This window comes from Semicossyphus pulcher, unplaced genomic scaffold, assembly GCF_022749685.1.
Source record: "Semicossyphus pulcher isolate SPU_LCO1_2020_fin unplaced genomic scaffold, fSemPul1.0.p SCAF_4, whole genome shotgun sequence".
Taxonomy (NCBI): Eukaryota; Metazoa; Chordata; class Actinopteri; order Labriformes; family Labridae; genus Semicossyphus; species Semicossyphus pulcher.
This window is the reverse complement of record NW_027211715.1, coordinates 24,991,818-25,014,272: the sequence shown is the minus strand read 5'-3', so window position 1 is coordinate 25,014,272 and position 22,455 is coordinate 24,991,818. Positions and strand designations below refer to the sequence as shown.

Below are 22,455 nucleotides of genomic sequence, written 5' to 3'. Positions count from 1 at the left end.
GTGCTTGTGAGTCAGGATTGTTGTTTTCCCTGCAGAGATGACAGCGAACCTTAGTGATGAGAAGACAAACCCATTTAAATTAAACGTTAGTGCCGTTCAAACGCCCCTCTCCCTCCAAAGTTGTGAGCTAATGAGTTGCAAATGCGCTAGGTTACACAACCTCACAACAACGTCTTAGCTTTTTTAGTCTGATAAATGAACAACAATAGTCAACCACCAAAAAGTAGCTCATTCACCAGCTAATAAATTAGCCACGGGACTGGTTAGCTTTGATAACTTGACGCCATCCTACAGTCCAAATATGTTTACTTCTGGCTCAAAAAACCAACATGGCGGCTAAATGCCGAACTCTAGGCTCCAAAAGTTCTGTCGACAAACCAATGGGTGACATCACGGATGCTGAATGCATTATTTATACAGTCTCTGATGTTAATCTGCTGCTGCAAAAGCCTACACTTCTCTGAGATTGTTTTCCACATGAGCATGTAGCATGGTTGCAGGGATTTGTTTCCATTCACCTACAAGAGCTAAAAGCTTTTTGAGATTTCACACTGATAGGTTAAAGGTCAGGCCTCTCTGCAGGCCCGTTAACACCTTTTTCTTTAACCTAGCTTTGTGCCAAAACAACAGAAAAATAGCCTTCAATCCCACAGTTCTCCAAATACTACTGCAATGTGCTTTGCCTGTGTGTGTGTGTGCAAGTGCGTGCATCTATGAAAATGAGCTATTCTTGGATCTACTCCCACTACATCCTGTTAGGAGAGATTAAAGGTCTATGTTTGGTGTCACGGTGGCCACCTGACTTCAACATGTCTGATCCTTTACGCACAAACAGAGGTGGCAAAAGTGCACACGCTCTTTCCCTTTGTCAGAGTTCACCCTCTCTGAAGGACTTTTCTAACAGATGTTTCGGTGCAAAACTAACGAAACCTCATTTTGTGTTTGTGAGACTTTTAAACTAAATCATTAAAACTTTTAATCAAATAAATATGTCTTGCCTGCTATGTCTTGATACAGTTGTTATGTCTTTCTTGCATATTATGCACTGATGGATACCATGAATTGTATTTTCTTATCCTGTTCAGTGTGGCGAGGGGCTGCGGCCTAACCCAGCTGTCATTGGATGAGAGGCAGGGTTAACCCTGGACTGATCCCCTGCCAATCACAGGGCTTCCTCCCACATGTCTTTGGACTGTGGGAGGAACCCGGAGGGAACTCAAGCAGCACGGGGAGAACATGCAAACTCCACACAGAAAGGCCCACTATGTCCGGAGGTCGAACCTTCTAGCCGTGAGGCGACAGCACCGCCGTGCAGCCCTTTGTCGACCTGTGTAGACTGAAATCGTTCTACATGTTGGGAGGCCGTGCACAATGATGCAGAATAAAAATCATTGGAAAAAATAGATTCCTGTTTAGAAAATGTAAGAAGAAAGTGCAGATATTTGTTCAAACAAACACTTCTGCACGGTTAGGAGACCAGAGAAAGGATCTGAAGTTAGAGCTAGCTTGGCTCGAGGAGAAGATGAAAAGAAAAGAAACCAAATTAATCAAGAGATGAAAAAGAGGACAGAAGACAGACAAAGGCTGATAAGACTTTTTTTATTTGACAACAACAAAGACAGAGATGAAATTAAACTGAGACACAACATGAGGACAGAATCTGATGAAGGAAAGACAAGAGAACAAGGAGTTATGTTCATACATGGATCAACCAGCATGATGTCGGCAGAGTGAGACTAAAAGGAAGAAAACACGATAAAGTCCATGAGGAGGAGATGAGTTAGGAAACGTTTGACCACAGCAGCATGGTTAGTGTTGGTACGCAGCAGAGCCGCAGAGAATTTAGGCCTAAAATATCTCTGCCTCGCTCAGGAGACAGAAACGCACACACGCAGCAGTCAGTCAGTCAGTCAGTCAGCGCGGCGCTCTGAACGCACATCAGGAACAAAGAGAGACATCTTGTCGTCTTCCAGCCCCTCTGGGTGCCTTTGTGACTACAACAGCGGTTTGATAGTTCACACATTCATCTATACGGAGCTCCAAAAGCCACTTCAGACAAGACTGACAAGATACCTTCAATGAGCGACATTATAAATAACATATTTATAATAATCTTTACCGCATTAAAAGACGCTGTTCCAATTTGAATTTCTTTTCGTTCTTGGACAATAAACAGTTTGAATGTGATGTTTTGGGCCTCGAGAACTCGTGATGGGCTTTCTTATTTTACGTTTCGTGCAAGTTTAGATGAAAGCAAATAATCCAAAGATGGATCAAAAACAAGATATTATTGCATCTGTGCTCTATGGCTACTTGATTCAATAGAGTAAGATAACTATCTACATTGAATAAGGTGCTTCTTATTACCAACGTATCATTTTAAGGCACAGAAACAGCTCTGTGGAACCTGCTGCGAACTAGAGAAAACCCTACTGTGTGCGCTGTGCAGACATAAAGACCCTGTTCTTTGCATCAATACCACTCAGTCACACCGTAAATCACCCGTAGACATTCACTGACAAACTCCACTCTCCACCAACTTCCCCAAATAATCTCAAAGCCAAGTGCAAACACACACATACACACACACGCGCGTACACACATTCAATCGTCGGCCCCCCACTCTATCTCCGGCTCATCGTCCAGCCTGAGGATGAGGTAGGAGAGCAGCTGGAAGAGGTTCTGCCACAGCAGCACGGCCACGTAAAAGTAAATGTCGCTTACGTCCGTCTGGCACGTGTCCCCGGCGTAGCTCATGTCGCACACGCACACGAACTTGTTGATGAGGTTGCGGCAGTAGCCTCCGTTCAGACACGGGTTGGATTTGCACTCATCCACTTCCTGCTCACACCTGCAGAGACAGAATCACAGATGCAAAAGATACCTTTATGCCGATGAATATAAGACGCAGTCTGTTTTGGGGGATCTCTGAGGGAAAAAGGTTTTCTACAGCTATTTATTAATAAAAACGTGTAAGTTATTTCAACACTATTTCAATTTATCAGCCTACGGTGATGTTGATTGTTGTGAGGGCGGCAGCTGCAATGGCGATCATGACAATGCAAGTTTGTGACGAAGTGTTAGCAACAATCAAGTTACTTTTCCTCACTTAAAACAGCAAGGAAAACAACACTGCGGCGTGTTGTAAATAGGAGACGTTGAAGCAGATCGGACCCAGAAACTGGTGGAGTCACCACTTAACAACCGGATAGCGCCATCGCCTGGGTAAAATACCGAAACACAATAACATGCCTCTCTCTGCATTTTACATTGGTCGCAGCAGTACCCCATTTTTAAGATGGAAGAAATGTATTAAAAGTGAATCTTATACACCGAATTTTATGTTACCTTGTAAAAATCCTCCCAAAGCATCTCCTCCTTCTCCCTCATGAAAAATTCCCCAATCTGCATAGGCCCCGCCCACTATGTACTACGTTTCTCCTTTGGTAAAATTACAGCCAAAAACAAAACACGTCTCTGCCATCGTTTAGTGGCAAGTTGTTAAAACTCAGCGAGCTTGTAATGTAGTAATTAGTAGTAACGTTAACGTTAGTAGTCAGTAGTGAGTTTGCAAAAATGACGGTTACAGCTGGCTCGCGCATCGCCAAAGTGGTTGCCATAGGTTACACATAATGATACGCATAGCGTCACCCCGTCCGTTAACGGGATTGGCTCCTCAGGTTTGTGACGTCTCAAACCTGCCAATCTGAAAACGTGTTGTTCAGCCTGTCCTTGGTACACTGCAGTTTAAAAGCAGACAGGCCCAGCCATGGAGATGACTGCTGATGTTGTCCCTGATATGTCTTGTAGCTCATGAAGAACACCACATGTAGATGTTTACAAGGTTAAACACTTGATTTTCTCTGGAGGGGGGCTTTAATATAAAATTAAAGGTTGTGTTCCTTATTTTCTTAGTACCTCAGTCTGTTCTGGACACATTTTACATTATAATGTCTGTTTCTTTCCTACCGGTGTCCCATGAAGCCCGGTGGACAGTCACAGGACAGCTCTCGGTCGGTGCAGTTGCCTCCGTTGAAGCAGGTGTAGTTTCTGGTGTCATCACCGCACACAGAAACAGGCAGCTTGGGCCGTCTGTTGGAAGACAACCAGACACGTGAGAGGATAAATATGTGTTGAGGTTTGTTTGATACATAAAGCTCTGGTATCAGAGGTACTGAGGAGTTGGGCGGGTCGTGTGCAGCAGAGAATGACGTGTTTACGTCTGCAGGAAGCAGAGGAATCAGCCGGGCAGAGGCTGTATTGTTCAGCTCCCCACAGGGGACACAAAGAGGCTTAGGAGGGGAACAGGATAATAAGATTAAAGACCTCTGGCAACTGTGCAGCAGCAGGACGTCAAATCCCAAGTACAGGAATGAAAAGGCCAACCATTTCTCTTTGCCCTCTATAACTATTCCGCTTGCCTGAAGCGCCGCAGCTCTGTTCCAAAATGTTATGTATCTGTTTAGATTCATCCCTCAATGGTTACAAAATGCAGCTTTTCTCTGTTGGAAAGTGTGCGATTTCAGGGGGTGAACTTTTAATTTAGATGCCAGGAGTGGTTTTGAACTACAGCTGTCACTCATCTGAAACTATTTGTACCTCATTTTAACACCAGCAATGTCACAGGGAGCGGTAATATTAGCTTTGCTTGGCATTTTGTTGCACACAGTTGAACACCAAAAACAGGAGACATGGTACATGACATTTGAGAGACAAATATCTAAAAGGAAACAAATAGCAAACACCCAGAGAAATAGAAAAAAAAATACAACTTACACACTTCTGACAACAATGTACCACGGAATTTCTTCAATGCGTTCACTGGAGAGGAACGGAGAAAAGAAAGATGGGGAAAGGTGGGTAGAAAGAGACACACAAACAAGAGACACAAACAAAAAGAAGTCATTTTGATGAAAACTTTGCAGCGTAGATGCTCCCAGTAAAGGGAGATGTGCAGCTTGTCTAAGCGAGACACTTGCAAAAGGTTTTTCCTTGTGCAAAAAAAAGAGGCAAAATGCAAGAGGCTGTGTGTTTACAGGATAAATGGTTGGAGGCGTTCCCCTGCTGGTTCTCCGAGGCAAACGCTAGATGACAGGGAAAAAGGAAACTGGCGCTGAACCAGAGAGCTGTGTGTAGTGAGACACCGCAGCAGACTGAGGCCCTTTCTGGCTGACACTAGAATAGAAATGCAGCATCTGAGGCGCTCGCTGCAGGCGTGGTTGAAACGCTGAACAGAGGCAGAGATGTGGAGACATTTACAGTGAAGGGTTTCGTGTTTTGTGCCGTGCTGCGGTCCCTTGTTTGTGCAATTTGGAGCATTTATTAGAGTATTTTGTGTTAAGTAACTAACTAAGCTCTCAGAGCTGTTCAAGTCAACCTGAGAAAATCTAATATTTACATAAGGATTTTTTCCTCTGCTGCTCGATTATAGAGCACTGTGCTTTCAGAGTGCAGACCTGCTTGCGGTACCTGCAGTCTCTGAGGGTAGTATGGGAGGTAGAGCCTGCAATTATCAGACCCCTCTCCTTTGGAATCATGTACCAGTCAGGGTCCGGGAGGCAGACACCCTCTTAAGAGTAAAACTCCTTTTTGATAAAGCTGATAGTTTGGGCTGGCTCAGGCTCGCATAGTTATGCTGCTACAGGCTTAGGGCCCTATGTTTTGTACTTGTTTTGGATGAGAGGGACGCTTTTTGTGTCGCTGAGCGCCTCGTGTTTTTCTGCCCTGTGCACCTCACGTTTTTGAGGAAACGCTCTGAGCGTCTTGAGTTAAAAAGAGAGTTTCTTATTGTCCAATCGGATGAATGAAGAGGCGGGCCTTCTGTGGGGGTGACGACATCGAGCGATAACTGTGATCTTTCCTCTTTCTGAGTGTCTCATGTACCCACACGGATCTCTGTTTCCCTGTGTTTAATGTATTTGGGAACAGCTTCTCACCCTCCATCAAAGCCAGAGCAAGTGCCCTCCGCCTGTCCACTTCTTACTGAGATATAACTAATCTATTGAACACAAAGTATTTTAGCTTGCCAAAATAAATGGGAACAGATACACCAAGCTCCTGTCTCTTCCTCTCTCTCTTTACCTGTATGCAGTCATGTTCCATTAATGCTTGTTATTAACTTTATATTCCCGGGAGTCTTTAGTGCTCCCTTGTCTCACGGGTTCCCATCTGTCCGTCTCCTGGCCTGTCTGTCTATTTGTCTCTCTTAATCCGTCTCACTCTTCCTGTCTCTCCCTCTGTCCCACTTGGCTGTTAAAAGGAAGGTTTTCAGCTGTGTGTCCAAGCTCTTCCTCTTTGGTGGATTAATGTTAGGTCTCTGAAACTAATGGGGTGACGCCTGCGAGCTACTTCAGACAGGCAGACATGCGCCACTCTCCACAGTCACCTGACAAACACTTCGTCCCAATGTGGCAGTCTATCTAAGCTGCAAGATGCTCTGCTCTGTCACTGCCACCACTGCCCTGCACCAGTACTGCGCTCTTACATTCAGCCCCATCACCACCCCAGCATCCACCTGCAGGCTCCAGCTAGGGGGGTTTAAGATATGATCTCATCACTCCTCAAGATTCTGCATGTAAAATAAATCTGCGGGGAGCGACGAGGTGATTTGGTGCTCTATATATAAAAAGTGATTGATTGATATATTTTCCACAGGACTACGCTTTGCTAATTTCCTGCTTTTCTGTTCATCCCGCAGACTTACTTGCAGAGGGGTCCGGTGTAGTTGTCAGCGCAGAGGCAGGCGTACCTGTCTGGACCGTGCAGACAGGTGCCTCCATGCGCACACAGGTGTTTTTCACACATATCCACCTCCTCCTCGCAGTGCACACCTGCGTACCCAAAATCACAGGTGCACTCGTAGCTCATCCCGCTCACGCTGCAGTTGCCGTGGACGCAGGGACTGGATGCGCAGGTGTTGGTGTAGAAGTCGCAGCTCCGCCCGGCCCAGCCCTCAGAACAGCTGCAGTTGTAGGTGTTGAAGAGGTCCTGGCACTCCCCTCCGTTCAGGCAGGGGTTGGGCTGGCACAAGGGGGCCCCACTGCAGCCGAGAAGAGGCGAATTCGGCGACGCCTGGATGAACTGCTCCTCCTGCAGGCGCGGGAGGTTCACATCAGAGGAGCTGAAGTACGGCAAGGCGATGCCGCCCAGCTCCACTGTGCCCAGACACCCAGTCAGGGACCAGCCAGCATCAGGCGCCAGGCCGCCTAAGAAGATGTCCACGTCCTGCCTGAGGAAGTCCAGGTTGCCTCCTTTTCTCCTGGAGGTGCTGGCTTCCTCTAACTCCTCATCCAGAACCAGAGTCCAGCGGGAGGTTTGAGCCCACGGCGCTGCCATGAACAGCTGGACACTGTGCCACTCACCGTCACTCACAGTCCTCCTGCTGCTCAGACTCACTGTCGCCACACTGTGCTCTCCTGCCTCCTCCTTCTCCTCCTCTCTGTTGTCTTCAGCAGCGCTCTGAAGCTCCATGAAGAGGAAACCATCCTGGACGGAGAGCGTGATGAATGCTGAGCCCTTCTCTGCGTGGAGGATAGCCACATTACGCTTGCGGGTGCGTAGATTTAGAGAGAGGTTGGTTAGGTTTCGGGATATTTGTCCGTTTCCTCTGTAGGACAGCACGTTGCTTTCATTGAGGAACGTTGCATTGGAGTAGCCTGTGAGAGAAGAGAAAATGTTCACTCTGTATATCGTTTAACACTTTGTCAGTTGGCTGATTATCTTCTGACTTTAAACATGTAAACACAACAAGGGATTAAACAGGATTTCCAATTCAAAGATTACAAAAACATCTGGCATTTTACCAGCGTGGCCTTAACCTGTTTGTTAACCCCACGCTCCTTTTAGGCAACTGGATGAGGTTGTTTATAGTCAGAAGCGGCTCTCAAAGAGTCGAACACTGAACATGGGATGGCTTACAGGACAGAAGGGCAACACAGCAAATCAGCACTAATCCCAGCAAAAAAAGGGGATAAGCTGGCCTCTGGCCAATCCTGCTTTGCGGAGCACACGCAGAAGAATGTGTGGGCGGATTAAGGCCAGAAAATTATCAAGCATGTTGTATCACTTGGTTACATAGTGGCCACTTACCGGTAAGTCAAGTCCACAAACAAGGTCAAAGATTAGGTAACGTACAAATATAGGTAATAAAAGGTTTTAGGTCAACAGTTCCATGTCTGAGGTTTTGGGCTTTTATGCAACTAAAATATATTTTTAAAAAGCACAAATAACACGTAATTTACTCTCGATTTTAAGATCGCGGTTTAAAACAAATATATTGGCTAATCTGGCTGCTTTTAGTGACTGTACTTTTGATCATATAAACTTTTACCTTCAGGTTGGAGGAACAGAATGCCCAGGGAGAGGACGACAAGAGGCACTGGTTAAATGGTAAATGGACTGCACTTACACAGCACTTTTCTAGTCTTTGCGACCACTCAAAGCTGCTTTTACACTACATGTAACATTCACCCATTCACACACACATTCATACACTGATGGCAGAGGCTGCTACGTAAAGTGCCCAACTGTCTATCAGTTATCACATTCATACCTGATGACTATGCCACCGGGAGCAAGGACACTTCGACATGTAGCTTGAGTGGTGTTCAGTTATTATTTCTTGTTTTACCTTGTCACTTTGTCCCTTGTCATGAGTTCTCGTCGTTTAGTTTTGTACTTAGTTTATTCTGTGTTCTTGTCAGTATTTAGTCTTGTTTAGTATTTCACTTGTGTCTTTTTGATTAGATCATTTCCTGTTTTACTTTGTCACCTTGTCTCTCGTGTTGGTCCACTTCCTGCCTTTGTGTTTCCCGCTCGTTTGATTATGTGCCCTGCCCTGATTGTTTTCACCTGCCCCTTGATTGTCTCACCTGTGTCTGATTAGCCTCACCTCCCAAGTTTATTTAGTGTTTGTGCTCCCCTGTCTCGTTGCCTGTTCACTGTCGTCCTTCTCTGTCGTCTGTCCATGTCCATGACCTGCACTTGGTTCCTTGTGTTTTCTTCCCTGGATATTCTTCGTGCCTCCCCTGATTTCCTCGTGTCCCTTGGATTACCTGTTCCTGGTTTTGCTTGTAAGTTTTTTTGCTGTGTCTTTTGATTTTCCTTTTTGTCTTTTGTTGGAGTTAGATTTTGTTCGTGCATTTTTGCCTTTTATTTAATTAAATCCGTTAACTAAGTCTGCTTCTGGGTCCTCACCTTTTTGTTTAAATTGAAACCGTGACACTCGACCACTGAGCCGTATAACTTTCTTTGTTCCGTGCAGCTGCTTAACAAGCCCTGACGTTGGTCTAAACAATCTAAACAGTCTGCACTATTTAACTTATCCGCCACATGATGCTTTTATGATGTCTTCATGATGTTTTATTTCATGTGTATTATGTTCTGTCCTGTATATTTGTTAATGTCTTTTGTTGTGTGTGTTTTAATGCTCTTGGTGCAAAACAAATGTTTTCATTTGTTCATTCATTGAAATAATATCCTGCAGGTTTTGATAGCGTGATAACTAAATGGGGATGAAAAGATACCTCTAAATGGGTTGAAATGTTATTAAAGTTTTTAATGAAAGAATCTATATGACTGAAGTAAATGTGTGTTAAGTAATATCAGAGCATGATCGTTTGAAAGGGAATGAAAATATGTCCGATAGAAGGATATTTCTATTATGTTCTAACAGCTTATTATCAATATGACAGGTCTACCAAGTGCTAAAATAGCAGGACACGTCGCATATTTAATCTTTGGGCATATGCATTAAGAAAGAAATATTTAAACTGCTGACAAAGCATGAAAATAAGATTTTTATGCTGTCATTTTAATGCTATTGTTGACTTACACTCATATCCCTGGTTCAGCATCCTGCACTCTGCGTCCATGGGGCAGGGCGACAGCTCGCACCACCTGACCTCCTCACAGCGCCGCCCTGCTGTCCTGAGGGGGCAGGTGCAGGTGAAGTCATCCCACATGGAGTAGCACAGCCCGCCGTTTAGACAAGGGTTCCTCTGAGGGTGAGAAAACAGTGAAGGGGATAACTCTCACTTTTAAATAAATGTGAAATGTAAGTATACTGTTTGAGGTCTCATTCTGCATGCTCTAAAAAGAGGTGCCGATAAAGGCTCAAAACAAAATGTTGACAAAAGACTTTCCACTCACACTGCAGGCGTTGTCCCCCGAGCATCCAGAAGTCACATTTTCCATGAGCTCCAGAGGAAACGATCTCACTGAGGTGTCCAACCCAAAGAACTGCAGCCTCCTGTCGTTGATCCTCAGGTCCTGGATGCAGCCTTTAAAGTATCCACCAAACACCGAGGTGGTCCTGCTCTCCAACAGACCCCCCACATACACAGTGTCTCCTTCTTGGACCTTGACCGTCCTGCCCTCCACATCCCCCTGTTTCTCAGCTGCTACATACAGCGATATCCCACCCTCGTCCATCTCTACCCTTACAAAGTGGACTTCCCCATCATCGATCGCACCCTCCGCCTTCAGGCTCTCGAAGTTATCGAGCTGGACTGTGACTCTGCCGTCCTCCAGCCACACGTGCAGGTACTGGCTGCTGTTTTTGGCGAGAGCCAGCAGCAGCCCGTTAGGCCTCCGTGTACGCACGAAGAGAGAGATGGAGAGGTTGTGACCGAGGTCATCGGTGATAGCGAACGCTGCATGACTCTGAGAGTCCTCATTCCCAAAGCGTGCAGTCACATGTTCTGCAAAAAAGGTAAAATGAACCAGATGAGACAAAAACAGGAAAATATCTTCAGAACTTTGCAGCTTAGCTTTATGTCACTTTTCTGGGGTTCCTATGGGTTTCATAAGTTTGCTAATGCAATAATTAGCAGTCATTTATGATGATGAAAACCACAGACTGTATAAAAAGATGGATGACATGACAGCTCCCTAAAAGTGAAGCCAAAACATCTCTATCGCCCCCTGCTGACTGGCTGCAGTATAGGTCATTAACCCCGCCTCCTCCATGTTAACAGATGGGACATGAGTCAAACTATAAAATCTAAATACACGTCAAATAATTCTTTCTCAAACATGTTTTTTCCACATTTTATTCATATAGTTATTATCTTTTGATTTATGTCAAGGTGTTTTGTTGGACGTTGACAAAAAGGGGGTCTAACGCCATGATTGACAGCTCTGTTGACAAATGCTCCTGAGCAGATTGGAGCAGGAACGTCGAGAGAAGACGTAACTAAAACAATAACTACAGTCATTGAACTTTCCATAAACATAAAAATCTGCTTCAGACCAACACAAGAAGCTATTCTGCTGTTGAATGCGCAAACGGGATGTTTGCCGTTTTTTCGGTACGTTTTCGGTGTGTTTTGGAAAGCAGTGGAGGCGAGTGGTCGCTACTGTACAAAATCTGGCTCCAAATGACGTCATCAGCGCAAGATGGCGAGATATTTTGGCTTCACTTTTGTACAACGAGAGGAGGGGAAAGCACATTGTCCATCTTTATATATAATCAATGGTGACAACACAGTAAAGAAATGGAAGATTAACTGCACTATATGTGCTTTTTTAGCTTTAAGAAAAACATTGTACTTGAGCAAAGCCAAAAAGAGAGCTGGAATGGGAATTTAAGTGTCCGCCAAATACAAAAAGAGCTCACACCCGCAAATCTGTCAGACTTTTCTTTACGTATCATTTACTCATGCAAAAGCAGGGACTTTTTTCATCTGTGCTGGGCATTGAAACTAAATATGTACAGTATATTTGGCTGGGCAAAACAGGTTTTGCATAACGTTACGTCCCTAAAAGAACCGGCACAAGGAGATGAAACTCAAGCAGCCACACGCCCTCATGTCCTGTATGTTCTGTGTCAGCACTTTCCACTGTGGATAACGTTCAGTGTGTCTGTGTGTGCGTGCGCACGTGAGCAAATGCGTGTGCATCAGACACTGTGATCAGTAATCTGCTTTAGTAGAGGTTACAGATGTCCTCAGTGGAAAAAAACTATTAAAAACTCAAGTGAAAAATGCCTCTCTTTCCTTCTACTTAAAATGTTTCTGATGCAACAATTTAAAATAATCGATGGTCTAACGAGAGCTGCATCTTTTCCCTGCATGTTCTGCGTATTTCCAAAATAGATTCTCTTACATGCTTAATCCAGCGCGTCAGATAAGAGGATCTGTGTGACTTTTGATTGGCCTCTACCTCAACCCCCCCGTATCTTCCTTCACATCACAGAGTGTGGATTAATTCATCAGCTAGGTGTAAAGACTCTAGTGTCGGTGCTTTCGGCTATAAACTATCCTAAACTTTTAAACTAACACAACAAACACAGCGTTGCAGCTTTTTGGCGCTCATGTTTCCCCAGTTGACGTCTATGATTTCTCAGCTGTAAACGTACCCTCCTCACAGTCCTGCCCCTCATAAGGCCTTGGACAAAGACACTGGTAGCTCTGCCACAGGTTGACACACTCTCCTCTGTTTTGGCAAGGCACGTCCAGGCAGCGGTCCCTGTGGCTGCAGCCGGGGGACACATTAACAGCAGAGTCGCTCAGCCACTCCTCGGGGACGACCAGCTGCCAGTCCACAAACACATCGCGCATGCAGCCAATGAATGCTGGAAGCGGGGCGTCCTCGCTGGGGCCATCTGAGTCCTGAAGCACCCCTCCAATGAAAGTGTTCTGAGGAGGTGACGCCAGCCCGGCCAGGGTGCTTTGGACCGTGGCCACCTTGTGACACAACTGGCTCCCACAGCTCTCAGTATCATCCAAGAGTTTCAGAGTGAGCACCCAGTTCCCGAGCACAGCCTCTACAGAATGCCACTCTCCATCTGTGACATTATGTGGAAGCTCCAGGACCTGGATCGGGCTTTCTGCAGAGGCCTCCTTCCTCAGCGTGAGACGGAGCTGCCCTTCATCCAGCTCCAGGCTCAGCAGGAGCCCCCTGCTGTTCCGCTGGAACAACACCGCTCGGGGCAGGACTGTCTTAAAGCTGAGGGTGATGTTGCAGGACACTTCAGCGTCCGCCAGGGGGCTCTGCAGCAGCAGGTAGCCTCTGCGTTCAAAGGAGAAAGTGGTGGGGGTCGTACAGAGCGGTCCAGTGTACCCAGGCGAGCAGGAGCAGGTGTATCCGTGAGTCCTGTCCAGCAAGAAAGGAGAGCAGGAGCCCTGGTTCTGGCATTCGTTTCCCTCGCAGCCCACCAGCCTCTCGTCACAGTTTACGCCTCCATAGAGGACGCCGTCACGAGGCTGCGTGAGGCAGTGGCAAGTGTATGCGCCACTGTGGCTCTCACACCTGCCTCCATTCTGGCAGGGACTGGGGTCACAGTGGTTTATCACCTCCTCGCAGATGGAACCTGTGGGAAGAAGATTATAATAAAGTCACATAGCTGCTTTTATGAAAGAAATAAAGACAAAAACCTCTTTGAAAGGTTTCTACTACTGTCTTTAAAAGAGTAAGAACTGACAGCAGATATAAATGACTGGAGCCTGTTCTTCTAATTATTCTGCTCACTAGAGAGGCATTATTAAATTATTCCTTGTTTTAGTTACATGGTAAGACTTCCCTTGTTTTCTACTAACAAGTCACATTTATTAGTTACATAATGATGTGAAGTAGTGAAAACACTGGACACATGCCCAGTTTTTTTTCTCTCATTTTCCTCATCGCTTGTTTGTTTTGTGTGTCATAGGTACGGCTGGTTTAAACTTCTATGGGGGCCTTGTTCCTGCTCCAGTAGACATGAAGAGTCAAGTTAGCCGAACGTGAAGTCAAACTGTCAGGAATTAAACCCCCGTCTCTACACTGGTGGTGTCTTTAGCTCTTACCAGCTAGGTACCAGTAATGTGAAACAATCTGTCTCTTTGTACGTGCTATAGATGCTAAAACACTCTCTCTTATGGAACAAGTGAAGAACTGGTCTATAGTTAAACACTGTAAAAACAGGGTTACAGCAGGTGCATTGCTGCTCTATGTACTACTAGGAAGAGAATATAAAGTACAATGCATTTACATGCATATTATGTAACACCCTTACTAAATATCTACTTATACAATTCTGATGTTACCTGTTCCAAGCAACAAAATCCCCCAAATCCATGGTGCAGGTGTCCACATCATGCCGTCACTTGTTCCCCCAGGTTAGCCCCGAACGTGTCTAACTGCACCATATTATTTAGTTTGTGCACAGGCCATCCAAGCGCAGGTCCGCTCCTTGTCTACTTCTCTACAACCGCGTAGGGCTGAGTGGCTCCAGTCAGGAGGCCGGCAAAGCCAGATCCTGGGGATTAGACTAATGCTATTTGGCCACCTTACTGAGTCATTGCCACTGCGACTGGCAGAGAGTCAATTTTTAGAACACAACTCTCAGCAGGCAACAGCTCACAGTCTTACCTACACGGCGAGATCAAGTCTTGTGTAAGCAGGAAAACTGGGATTTTCTTCTTTTGCAACCGAAAGGAATCATTTTATGTAACGTGCTAGCTTTAATACACGGCGTCTCTGCACGTCAGTGCACCAGCAGTGTGCTGTGATTGTTGTCGCATGGAGTATTATCATTTATATTACCTGCAGACCACATTTCCTCGACCTAACTGCTCATTTAGGTAATAGACGGTTCCAGCTGTCCCGCAGTCTTCTCTCTCAGGCATTACGCATCCAGAACAGAGGCAAGATGAAAACAGCTTTACAGACTCAAATTAAATATAATACATGTACTTTTGAGATTATAGCATCTTTCATCTCGTTACACAAAGAACTTTTACTTATCCTGCCACTGGAGGGCAGTAAAATCAGAAATCAGAACAGGGAATATAGTAAAGGGTCACTCCAGTCTGTCACTCCTGACTCTTTAAAGACGGGGTATTATGCTGTTTCACATTTTAAGACATATTTATAATGTTACAGTGTTGGATGTCCACACTAAACGTGGGTAAAGTTTCACACCAGGTTTCACACTGTTGTTTCTACACGCTGCAATTTGTGACGTCACAAAGGGCAGCCTCAGCGGAAAGAGGAAAGTGGGCTTGTAGGGGCGGGGTTTCTTAAAGGGACGGAGCTGACTGAGCCGTTTCAGGCCGAGGCTGCACGAGGGCCTGCACAGAGCACCAGTGTGAGAAAAATTTGTTTTTTTAAACTGTAAATTATGCTAAGCTACTCCACAGGTATCACAGAGTGAAACATGAAGCTTTAAATTAGCTCAATTAATTAATTAATTAATTAATTAATTTTTTATTTAGTTAGTTTAGTGCACCATGTCTGTGAGCAGTTCAGTTTGCCTGTCCAGTTTCTAAGAAGCTTTTCTTGTTTTCAGTTGAAAACAAATGAAATTGCACCTCATTTGCACCTCAGGTACAACTCAAGCTCTCCACATGAAAAGACACCATTAAGGAAATGGAGGTAGGAGAGAAAAGACTGAGTTAATATTAAGTACATATATTTAATATTTAGAGGACATATTTTAACATAAATCCTACACAAATCTATGCACACTGTTTATAATGTCAATACTGTCACACCCATATTCTTCCTGTATATAAACCAACCTGTTACATTATAACCTATTTGTTAGAGCATCCTTTGTACTCCTCACCATTGCACTATTGTCTCACTCTCTACAAGTGTTATTCTTGTATTGTGTTTTATTAATTTTTCTACATATATATTTATCTGTAGGCTTGTACGCAGTAGTTTAATAGTTTAATGTTAATGTAAATAGTAGTTTAATGTTTGATAGTGTTACCTTGTTAAGCTTGTAGTCTTAAGTGTATGTCTACTTCTGTCTATGTACACGGAGAGCAGCGTTAAACGGGAGTCAAATTCCTTGTATGTGTTCACATACCAGGTGAATAAAGCTGCACTGTTATAGTCATATTATGATGAAACATTACTATGGAGAATGTAGACGTGGAAGTGTGAACAACACAAGTCTCACTACTTCTACTTCTCTGTGTATACCCCCATCGGAGACCTGTGTAAGACAAAATGAACTCCACGCACTTAATGAGGCTTACCTGTTGTTCCTGGAGGACAGCTGCAGATGAAGCCTGCAGCATTCTGTAGGTCATAGCTTTCAGGCAGCAGAGGCTCACTGCCATACAGGACCTGCCACGACCTCTCAATGCAGCTGCCCCCATGCATGCAGGGGTCGCTATCGCACTCACCGATGTCGACCTCACACTGACGCCCCTCAAACCCTGGAATTAGAAAGCAGATGGGAAAAGATAGATAACATCCCATCATATATTCTTTATTCTTTTCTTCTTGACCTTTCATAATCTCCTTTACAAACTCCCAAAGTTACGGACTCATAAATAAATAACTGCTTTTTTTACAGAGCAAGAAAGTGTTTCATGTACCTGGCCAGCATTCACAGGTGTAGTTACCCTGGTTGTCCTCACAGATGGCGCTGTTGAAGCAGGGCTCAGAGTGGCATGGTGGTAATGGAGTCTCACAGTGAATGCCAGTGAAGGTTGTGTGGGAGCAGTCACAGCTGTAGCTAAAACGACCAAACCACATTAATTCATTAATTTATTGTCTTTTAGGTGTCTGTACCCTGCAAAACATTTTTCTTCTATTATTTTGGCAAGAGCTACAGTTTCTTGTTTTCAGCAGCAGGAGATGGACTACTTACTCATTCACCCCATCTATGCACAGAGCCCCGTTTTGGCATGGCTGCTCTTGGCACTCATCAATGTTTATTTCGCAGTGGTGTCCTTGGAAACCGGGCAGGCAGGTGCAAGTGAAGCCACCGACGTAGTCATGGCAGCTGCCGCCATTGAGACATGGCTGTGATTGACACTCATCAATCTCCAGCTCACAAGTGGGCCCTGTGAACATCAAAGCGGGGCAGATGTCAGAGGGCGAGTGAGCGAGCTGCACAGACTGAGGGCAAAAATGAACAAAGCTTTTCTGTGTACCGGCTGCTGTTAGGACTGCTCTTTTATCTCACAGGAAGGCTTCTGCAGCTGTTTGTTATTCTTCACTGCTGTATTACTTTATAAAAATAACAGGTCCCTTTGTTTTCCCTTTGACAAACTTACTGTATATGAAAACAAAACTCTACAGCCACATAAGCAGCTCGTTAAGGCTGTTCTAATAAGCCAATCTGTGCTCTCAGCTCAATGCTAACAAAGTCATGATGAGGTATAACCTTGATCATAATCATTGTGTAGCATGTTAGCATATTATAGCATTGCATAATGTATAGCATTGCTTAGTATAGTATGTATAGCCAGTGTAGCCTAGTATAGTATGGCATAGCCTTGTGTAGTATAGTATAGCCGGTGGAGTATAGTATAGTATAGCAAGTGTAGTATAGTGTAGCATAATACAAATTTCTAAATAGACTCTTTGCGTTACATTAATCAGACTCTATGCATTTCATTAATGCACACTGGACTTTATGTTGTCCGTACACTGCACTATTTTTATTTTATACTATAAGCTTTTTGCACTCACCAATATCCTGTGTAATTACACCTGTTGTACGTATTTTGTATTATACATGTTTTTACTCTTATTGCCTATTTTTTTTTAATGTTGTTTATTTAAGTCTTTTACTTATTTTAATTCTAGTTATGTTACAATTTTTCTGCACCAAAACACCAAAACAAATTCCTTGTATGTGTAAACCTACTTGGCAAGAAACCCTGATTCTTTTTTAGTATAGTATAATATGACATAGCCTAGTGTCATGAGTTTCTATTTTAGTTCTGGTTTTGTCTTGTATTTCGGTGTTCAGTTATTATTTCTTGTTTTACCTTGTCACTTTGTCATTGTTTAGTTTTGTATTTAGTTTATTCTGTGTTCTTGTCACTATTTAGTCTTGTTTAGTATTTCACTTGTGTCTTTTTGATTAGATAATTTCCTGTTTTACTTTGTCACCTTGTCTCTCGTGTTGGTCCACTTCCTGCCTTTGTGTTTCCCGCTCGTTTGATTATGTGCCCTGCCCTGATTGTTTTCACCTGCCCCTTGATTGTCTCACCTGTGTCTGATTAGCCTCACCTCCTAAGTTTATTTAGTCTTTGTGCTCCCCTGTCTCGTTGCCTGTTCATTGTCGTCCTTCTCTGTCGTCTGTCCATGTCCATGCATCGTGTCATTTCTCTGTGATCTCAGTGTTCCCTTGGATTTCTTATCGCCTGTTTTGTTGGACCTTTTTTACCATTGGATTTTGTTTGCCTGCTCCCCTTGGATTCCTCATACCAGTAAGTGTTTTGTTTTGCCTTGTGCCTTTGATTTTAAATAAATACTTATTTCAGTCTGCATCTGGGTCCTCAACCATTTGTTTAAACCCTAAATCGTAACACCTAGCCTTGTATAGTATAGCATAACATAGTATAGCATAGCATGGCATAGACTAGTATAGTATAGTATAGTATAGTATAGTATAGCCTAGTATACTTTAGCATTGTATAGCCTAGTATAGTATAGTAAAGTATAGTATCGTAAAGTTTAGTATAGTATAGTTGTATAGCCTAGTATAATTTAGTTTAGCATAGCCTGGTATAGTATAGTATAGTATAGTATAGTATAGTATAGTATAGTGCAGCAGAGTATACTTTAGCATTGTAATCACATATAGCATAATATAGAACAGTAAAGTAAAGCACATTGTATAAACTAAAATGTTTACCTAACGATGGCTCTGGATGAAAAGCCGGTAAAGATCACCAAACTTATTCATCATGATTTGCAGGAGCTAAAATCTGTGTTACACCTTAGTGGATTGTTATTTGTTAAAGCTGCACTCCTTTTATGAGTTTACTATCACTTCAGATAATTTGCATCTGGGTGTGGATTTACATTATTTACAAGTTTAGTTCCATGGTGGGACTCGGACTAAGAGAGTTCTTGATTGAGAATTATTATTATATTCTGTTACATACTGCCTATTTGGATTGAATTATTTTTCAATCTTAGCTTAATGAACTCATCTGGACTTTGGTATGCTTTTGTACAAAGCTGTCACACTTAACAGCCTATTTAGTCTATCAAAGGCATATTTCAATCATGATTGTCACTTCATTAGACATGGACTTACAAGACAAATATCATATCAATAAATTCAACGAATGTTAAGTTCATGGTAACGCTAGATGGTTAGTAGGGTTCAACTTTAGGAACATGAATGTGCGTACCAAATTTCATGGCAAATGCGATTGCAAAGATATTTCAGACCAATGTGGTCAACAAACTGAGTAATAGACCATGTCGTCTGCTGTCATGCTTGAAAAGTTGGACGGAGCACACACATTGTTTTTTAGTATGGCACAGAAGAGGACCCAGATGACACTTTACACACTTCATCCAAAACAGACATCAGACACTTACACATATAAGCTCTGTACTTTCCTCTAACAATCTAAAATGGCTAGGAATGCTACTTTTCACAAGCCCTCTGTTATAACACCCATGATGCTCTTGTGGGACCCAGCACTGTTCCCTTTACTCACCAGTGAACCCCAGAGAGCACAGGCAGGAGAACGAGCCCACTCTGTCCACACAGGTGGCTCTGTTCCTGCAGGGCTGTGAAACACACTCGTTCACATCAATCTGACAGTGAGCGCCCTGGTACCCCGGCACACAGAAGCAGGAGTAGCCGTCCCCGCGGAGTCTGCATATCGCCCTGTTTTGGCATGGGTTCGGAGAGCACAGGTCCACTGTCGGAGGCAGGCTCTCAGGACACGCACCTGTAAAAAATGTTGATCAAGATGAATGATTTTATTCACCTCTGTACTACTTCAAATCAATGGAGCAGATGCTCTTGATTGCTATTACACTTTACACTCAATTCATCTTTGATAAAAACTGTCCGACACAAGGGCTTGAAATTCAAGGGCCTCTCAAGGCGTCACAGCCGGCTGCCATGGTGACCAATTCCACTGTTTACATTCAGCATTCAATCTATTTCCATGGCGACTGCGTCAGACCGAAGATCTGAGGCATTAACTTCTTTACACTTCATGGTGTTTTAATCAGCAGGACATTAACACCACACTGCCAGAGCTCTGGGTTTACATCTCATTTCAGCCAGCACATGCTATACATGCTAAGCAGAGGATCAGCGCTTGATCCTCCCCACTAACAACAATAACAAGCAATCATTTGACTCCATTACATGTTCTATTTAAGTAACCCAAAGAGAATTACAGTATTTGTCTTAACCTCACTAAAGTTAAGTCATATTATATTAATTGTTTGTTCAAAATGGAGTGTATTTTTGGTCTATTACAGTTTGAATTTGCATATTTATATTGCATTTCAAGGACTTTTACCCCATCATACTTTCATATTACATTCATTATGTTATGATCAATCCACCAAACTTTGCATGTAAATGTAGTTGATCTTGAATAGCTTTATAAACTAGTGAGTGCTGTAAATTTCAAGGGGAAAAAACGGTTACAAAGCGTTACATGCCTTTTATCGCCTTATCGAACATTTCATGATTAAGGACGTTATTGGAGCACCAACTCAGGAAATAAAATGTACAGTAGTTTTACGACATCATCTTGACAGCAAATTCCTCAAATCTTTAACTACAGCTGCATTTTTTTAAAGATAGTTCTGGCAGATGTCCCATAATCTAACCCCTGAACCCCCCTAAACCTTGTCCTAAGTTTCTTTACTTTAACTTAAAACATACACACAGTGTGACAATATCACAAATTCTGCATATGGGTTTTCCAACACGTCAATGAAGCTACATCCCTTCTAAACTGTGTGAAACCATTACACAACTGTTAGATCCGGCCATGCGATCTGATTGGACAAGAGGCATCCAATGAGTGCTGGAATACATCACTAGGACTTTTCACTCTGTATATCACTCCGCGTCAGCCAGGTGTTCTGAATACTGTTAATTAACATTACAGCAGACTGTGTATGTCTACAAGTTGGTACCTCTGAATCACTCAGCAGACTCTTATTTCACCAGTTGATGATAAATTAAAACAAACAGATAAATGTGCATAATACAAAGTAGCTGCTCTGTGGCACGAAATAGCAGAGTGCAGGAGATTGTTTGTGTTGCTTGGCAACAAAAGTCCACTGTCAGTTAAGTTGTGGAACTTGTTGATTTGACGGAGCAAAAGATAATAATCTGTTCTTTACATTTCCACACTCTTAAATCATGTATCATGTCTGCCTTACACATTGAAGAACACAAAAAAGCCACCGTCTAGGCATCTCAAACTTTCAGTATTCCAGGCAGAACAAATGGACAAGCTCGGCTGCTGTGATCCTTGTAATCCATGTGATGTACATAAGGGGACACAGAGGCATGATGCCACAGAAAGAAGGCTTTAATCACCTGAACAAGTGTTGCTTCTATTAGATGACAATCAGACTGCCACATCTCCAAAAGCCTTGAAAGCAATATATTGATATTAGATGGACGGGGCAATTGTGTTTTGCATGATGAGTCCACGTCATTTTGAGGCTGGGGGCCACAAATGACGCACAACTGATATGAGAAAAGATATTCCAATAATATTCCTCACAGATGAGAACCACGCAGAGTAATCACGTCTGAAGAGCACAATCAGGCTGAGTGCAGACCATAAAGACGCAGAAGAGAGCAATTACACTTGTTGCTCCATCTTTAACAACTCAGGCACCAGTCTTCTGTCATTGGTGGAGGTCAGTCTATGTTCACAGACAGAGGGCAGGAGCAGCTTATATATGTCTAGACTTGGACTTGGGGGTACGGGGCGAGTGTCTTGGGGGTGCGATGGAGATCATTAGTATCGGGGGTAAAGCTCTGACCATATGCCTATATTAGCTGTCATTACAACACGGATCAGTCGGTAGATTCAGAGCAGATTAGAGGCACAATCTACTGCAGTTTTTAGTAATTATGTCTAAAAACACAGACTCTTTATAACGGAGAACAATGCTGTCGATACCTTTTAAAGTATCTTTCATGAAATCATGACAGGTTGTGTCTGTTTGGAGATTTCCTCCTGCGTTTCAACATCCCCCCCTCCAGCAGAGTTCAGAGCATTCAGAGCCAGGCCTGTTGCCTATTTGAGACACATCTCAAGCCAACCACACATCCCCTCCCACAGCATGTAAGGCCTTTTTCATATGCAAATCTCTTCTAAGGGGCTTTGTTTGGTCCTATCTGGAGGCCTTCCAATGGCACATGTGTGGCACCTGACATCTCCTCTGGACTGATGCATGTCGCAGACGTATCTGTCTATTTGTTTCAGTGGTGATAAGACATGTTATTTCGGGATGTTTTCAGCTTTATAGTACCTCCTCCTTTTGTATTATCGCGTATCCTCACGCCCCCAACCTCCCTCCCAATCCTCACGCCCCCCCACATGGGTCACTACTCTGCCCTCCCTCCTTTTGTGAGATCTCTTTTTGTCATCATTCAGTCCTCAGAAAATGTGTAGACATCACCATAGGCAATGATGTCATCTCATAGTCCTAATTAATATTCTAAGCATGGACTGGCTAAAATGCAAAGCAAAAACTAGACTCAAATTCAAA

The 22,455-nt window shown here is 43.6% G+C and overlaps 1 protein-coding gene across 1 annotated transcript in view; it reads right to left on the bottom strand.

Annotated features, from left to right (window-relative positions):
* The window catches only part of crb1 (crumbs cell polarity complex component 1), a 28,994-nt gene that overhangs the window by 4,999 nt on the left and 1,540 nt on the right, over nt 1-22,455 (bottom strand). The window contains exons 2-12 of the mRNA XM_069679937.1: nt 19,410-19,646; nt 16,589-16,784; nt 16,314-16,453; nt 15,969-16,151; nt 12,359-13,312; nt 10,150-10,700; nt 9,833-9,998; nt 6,704-7,655; nt 4,777-4,821; nt 3,970-4,092; nt 2,725-2,851 (exon numbers count right to left, since the gene is read on the bottom strand). Coding sequence (XP_069536038.1) covers nt 2,725-2,851; nt 3,970-4,092; nt 4,777-4,821; nt 6,704-7,655; nt 9,833-9,998; nt 10,150-10,700; nt 12,359-13,312; nt 15,969-16,151; nt 16,314-16,453; nt 16,589-16,784; nt 19,410-19,646 — 3,674 coding nt within the window. The remainder of the gene's footprint in view (nt 1-2,724; nt 2,852-3,969; nt 4,093-4,776; nt 4,822-6,703; nt 7,656-9,832; nt 9,999-10,149; nt 10,701-12,358; nt 13,313-15,968; nt 16,152-16,313; nt 16,454-16,588; nt 16,785-19,409; nt 19,647-22,455) is intronic.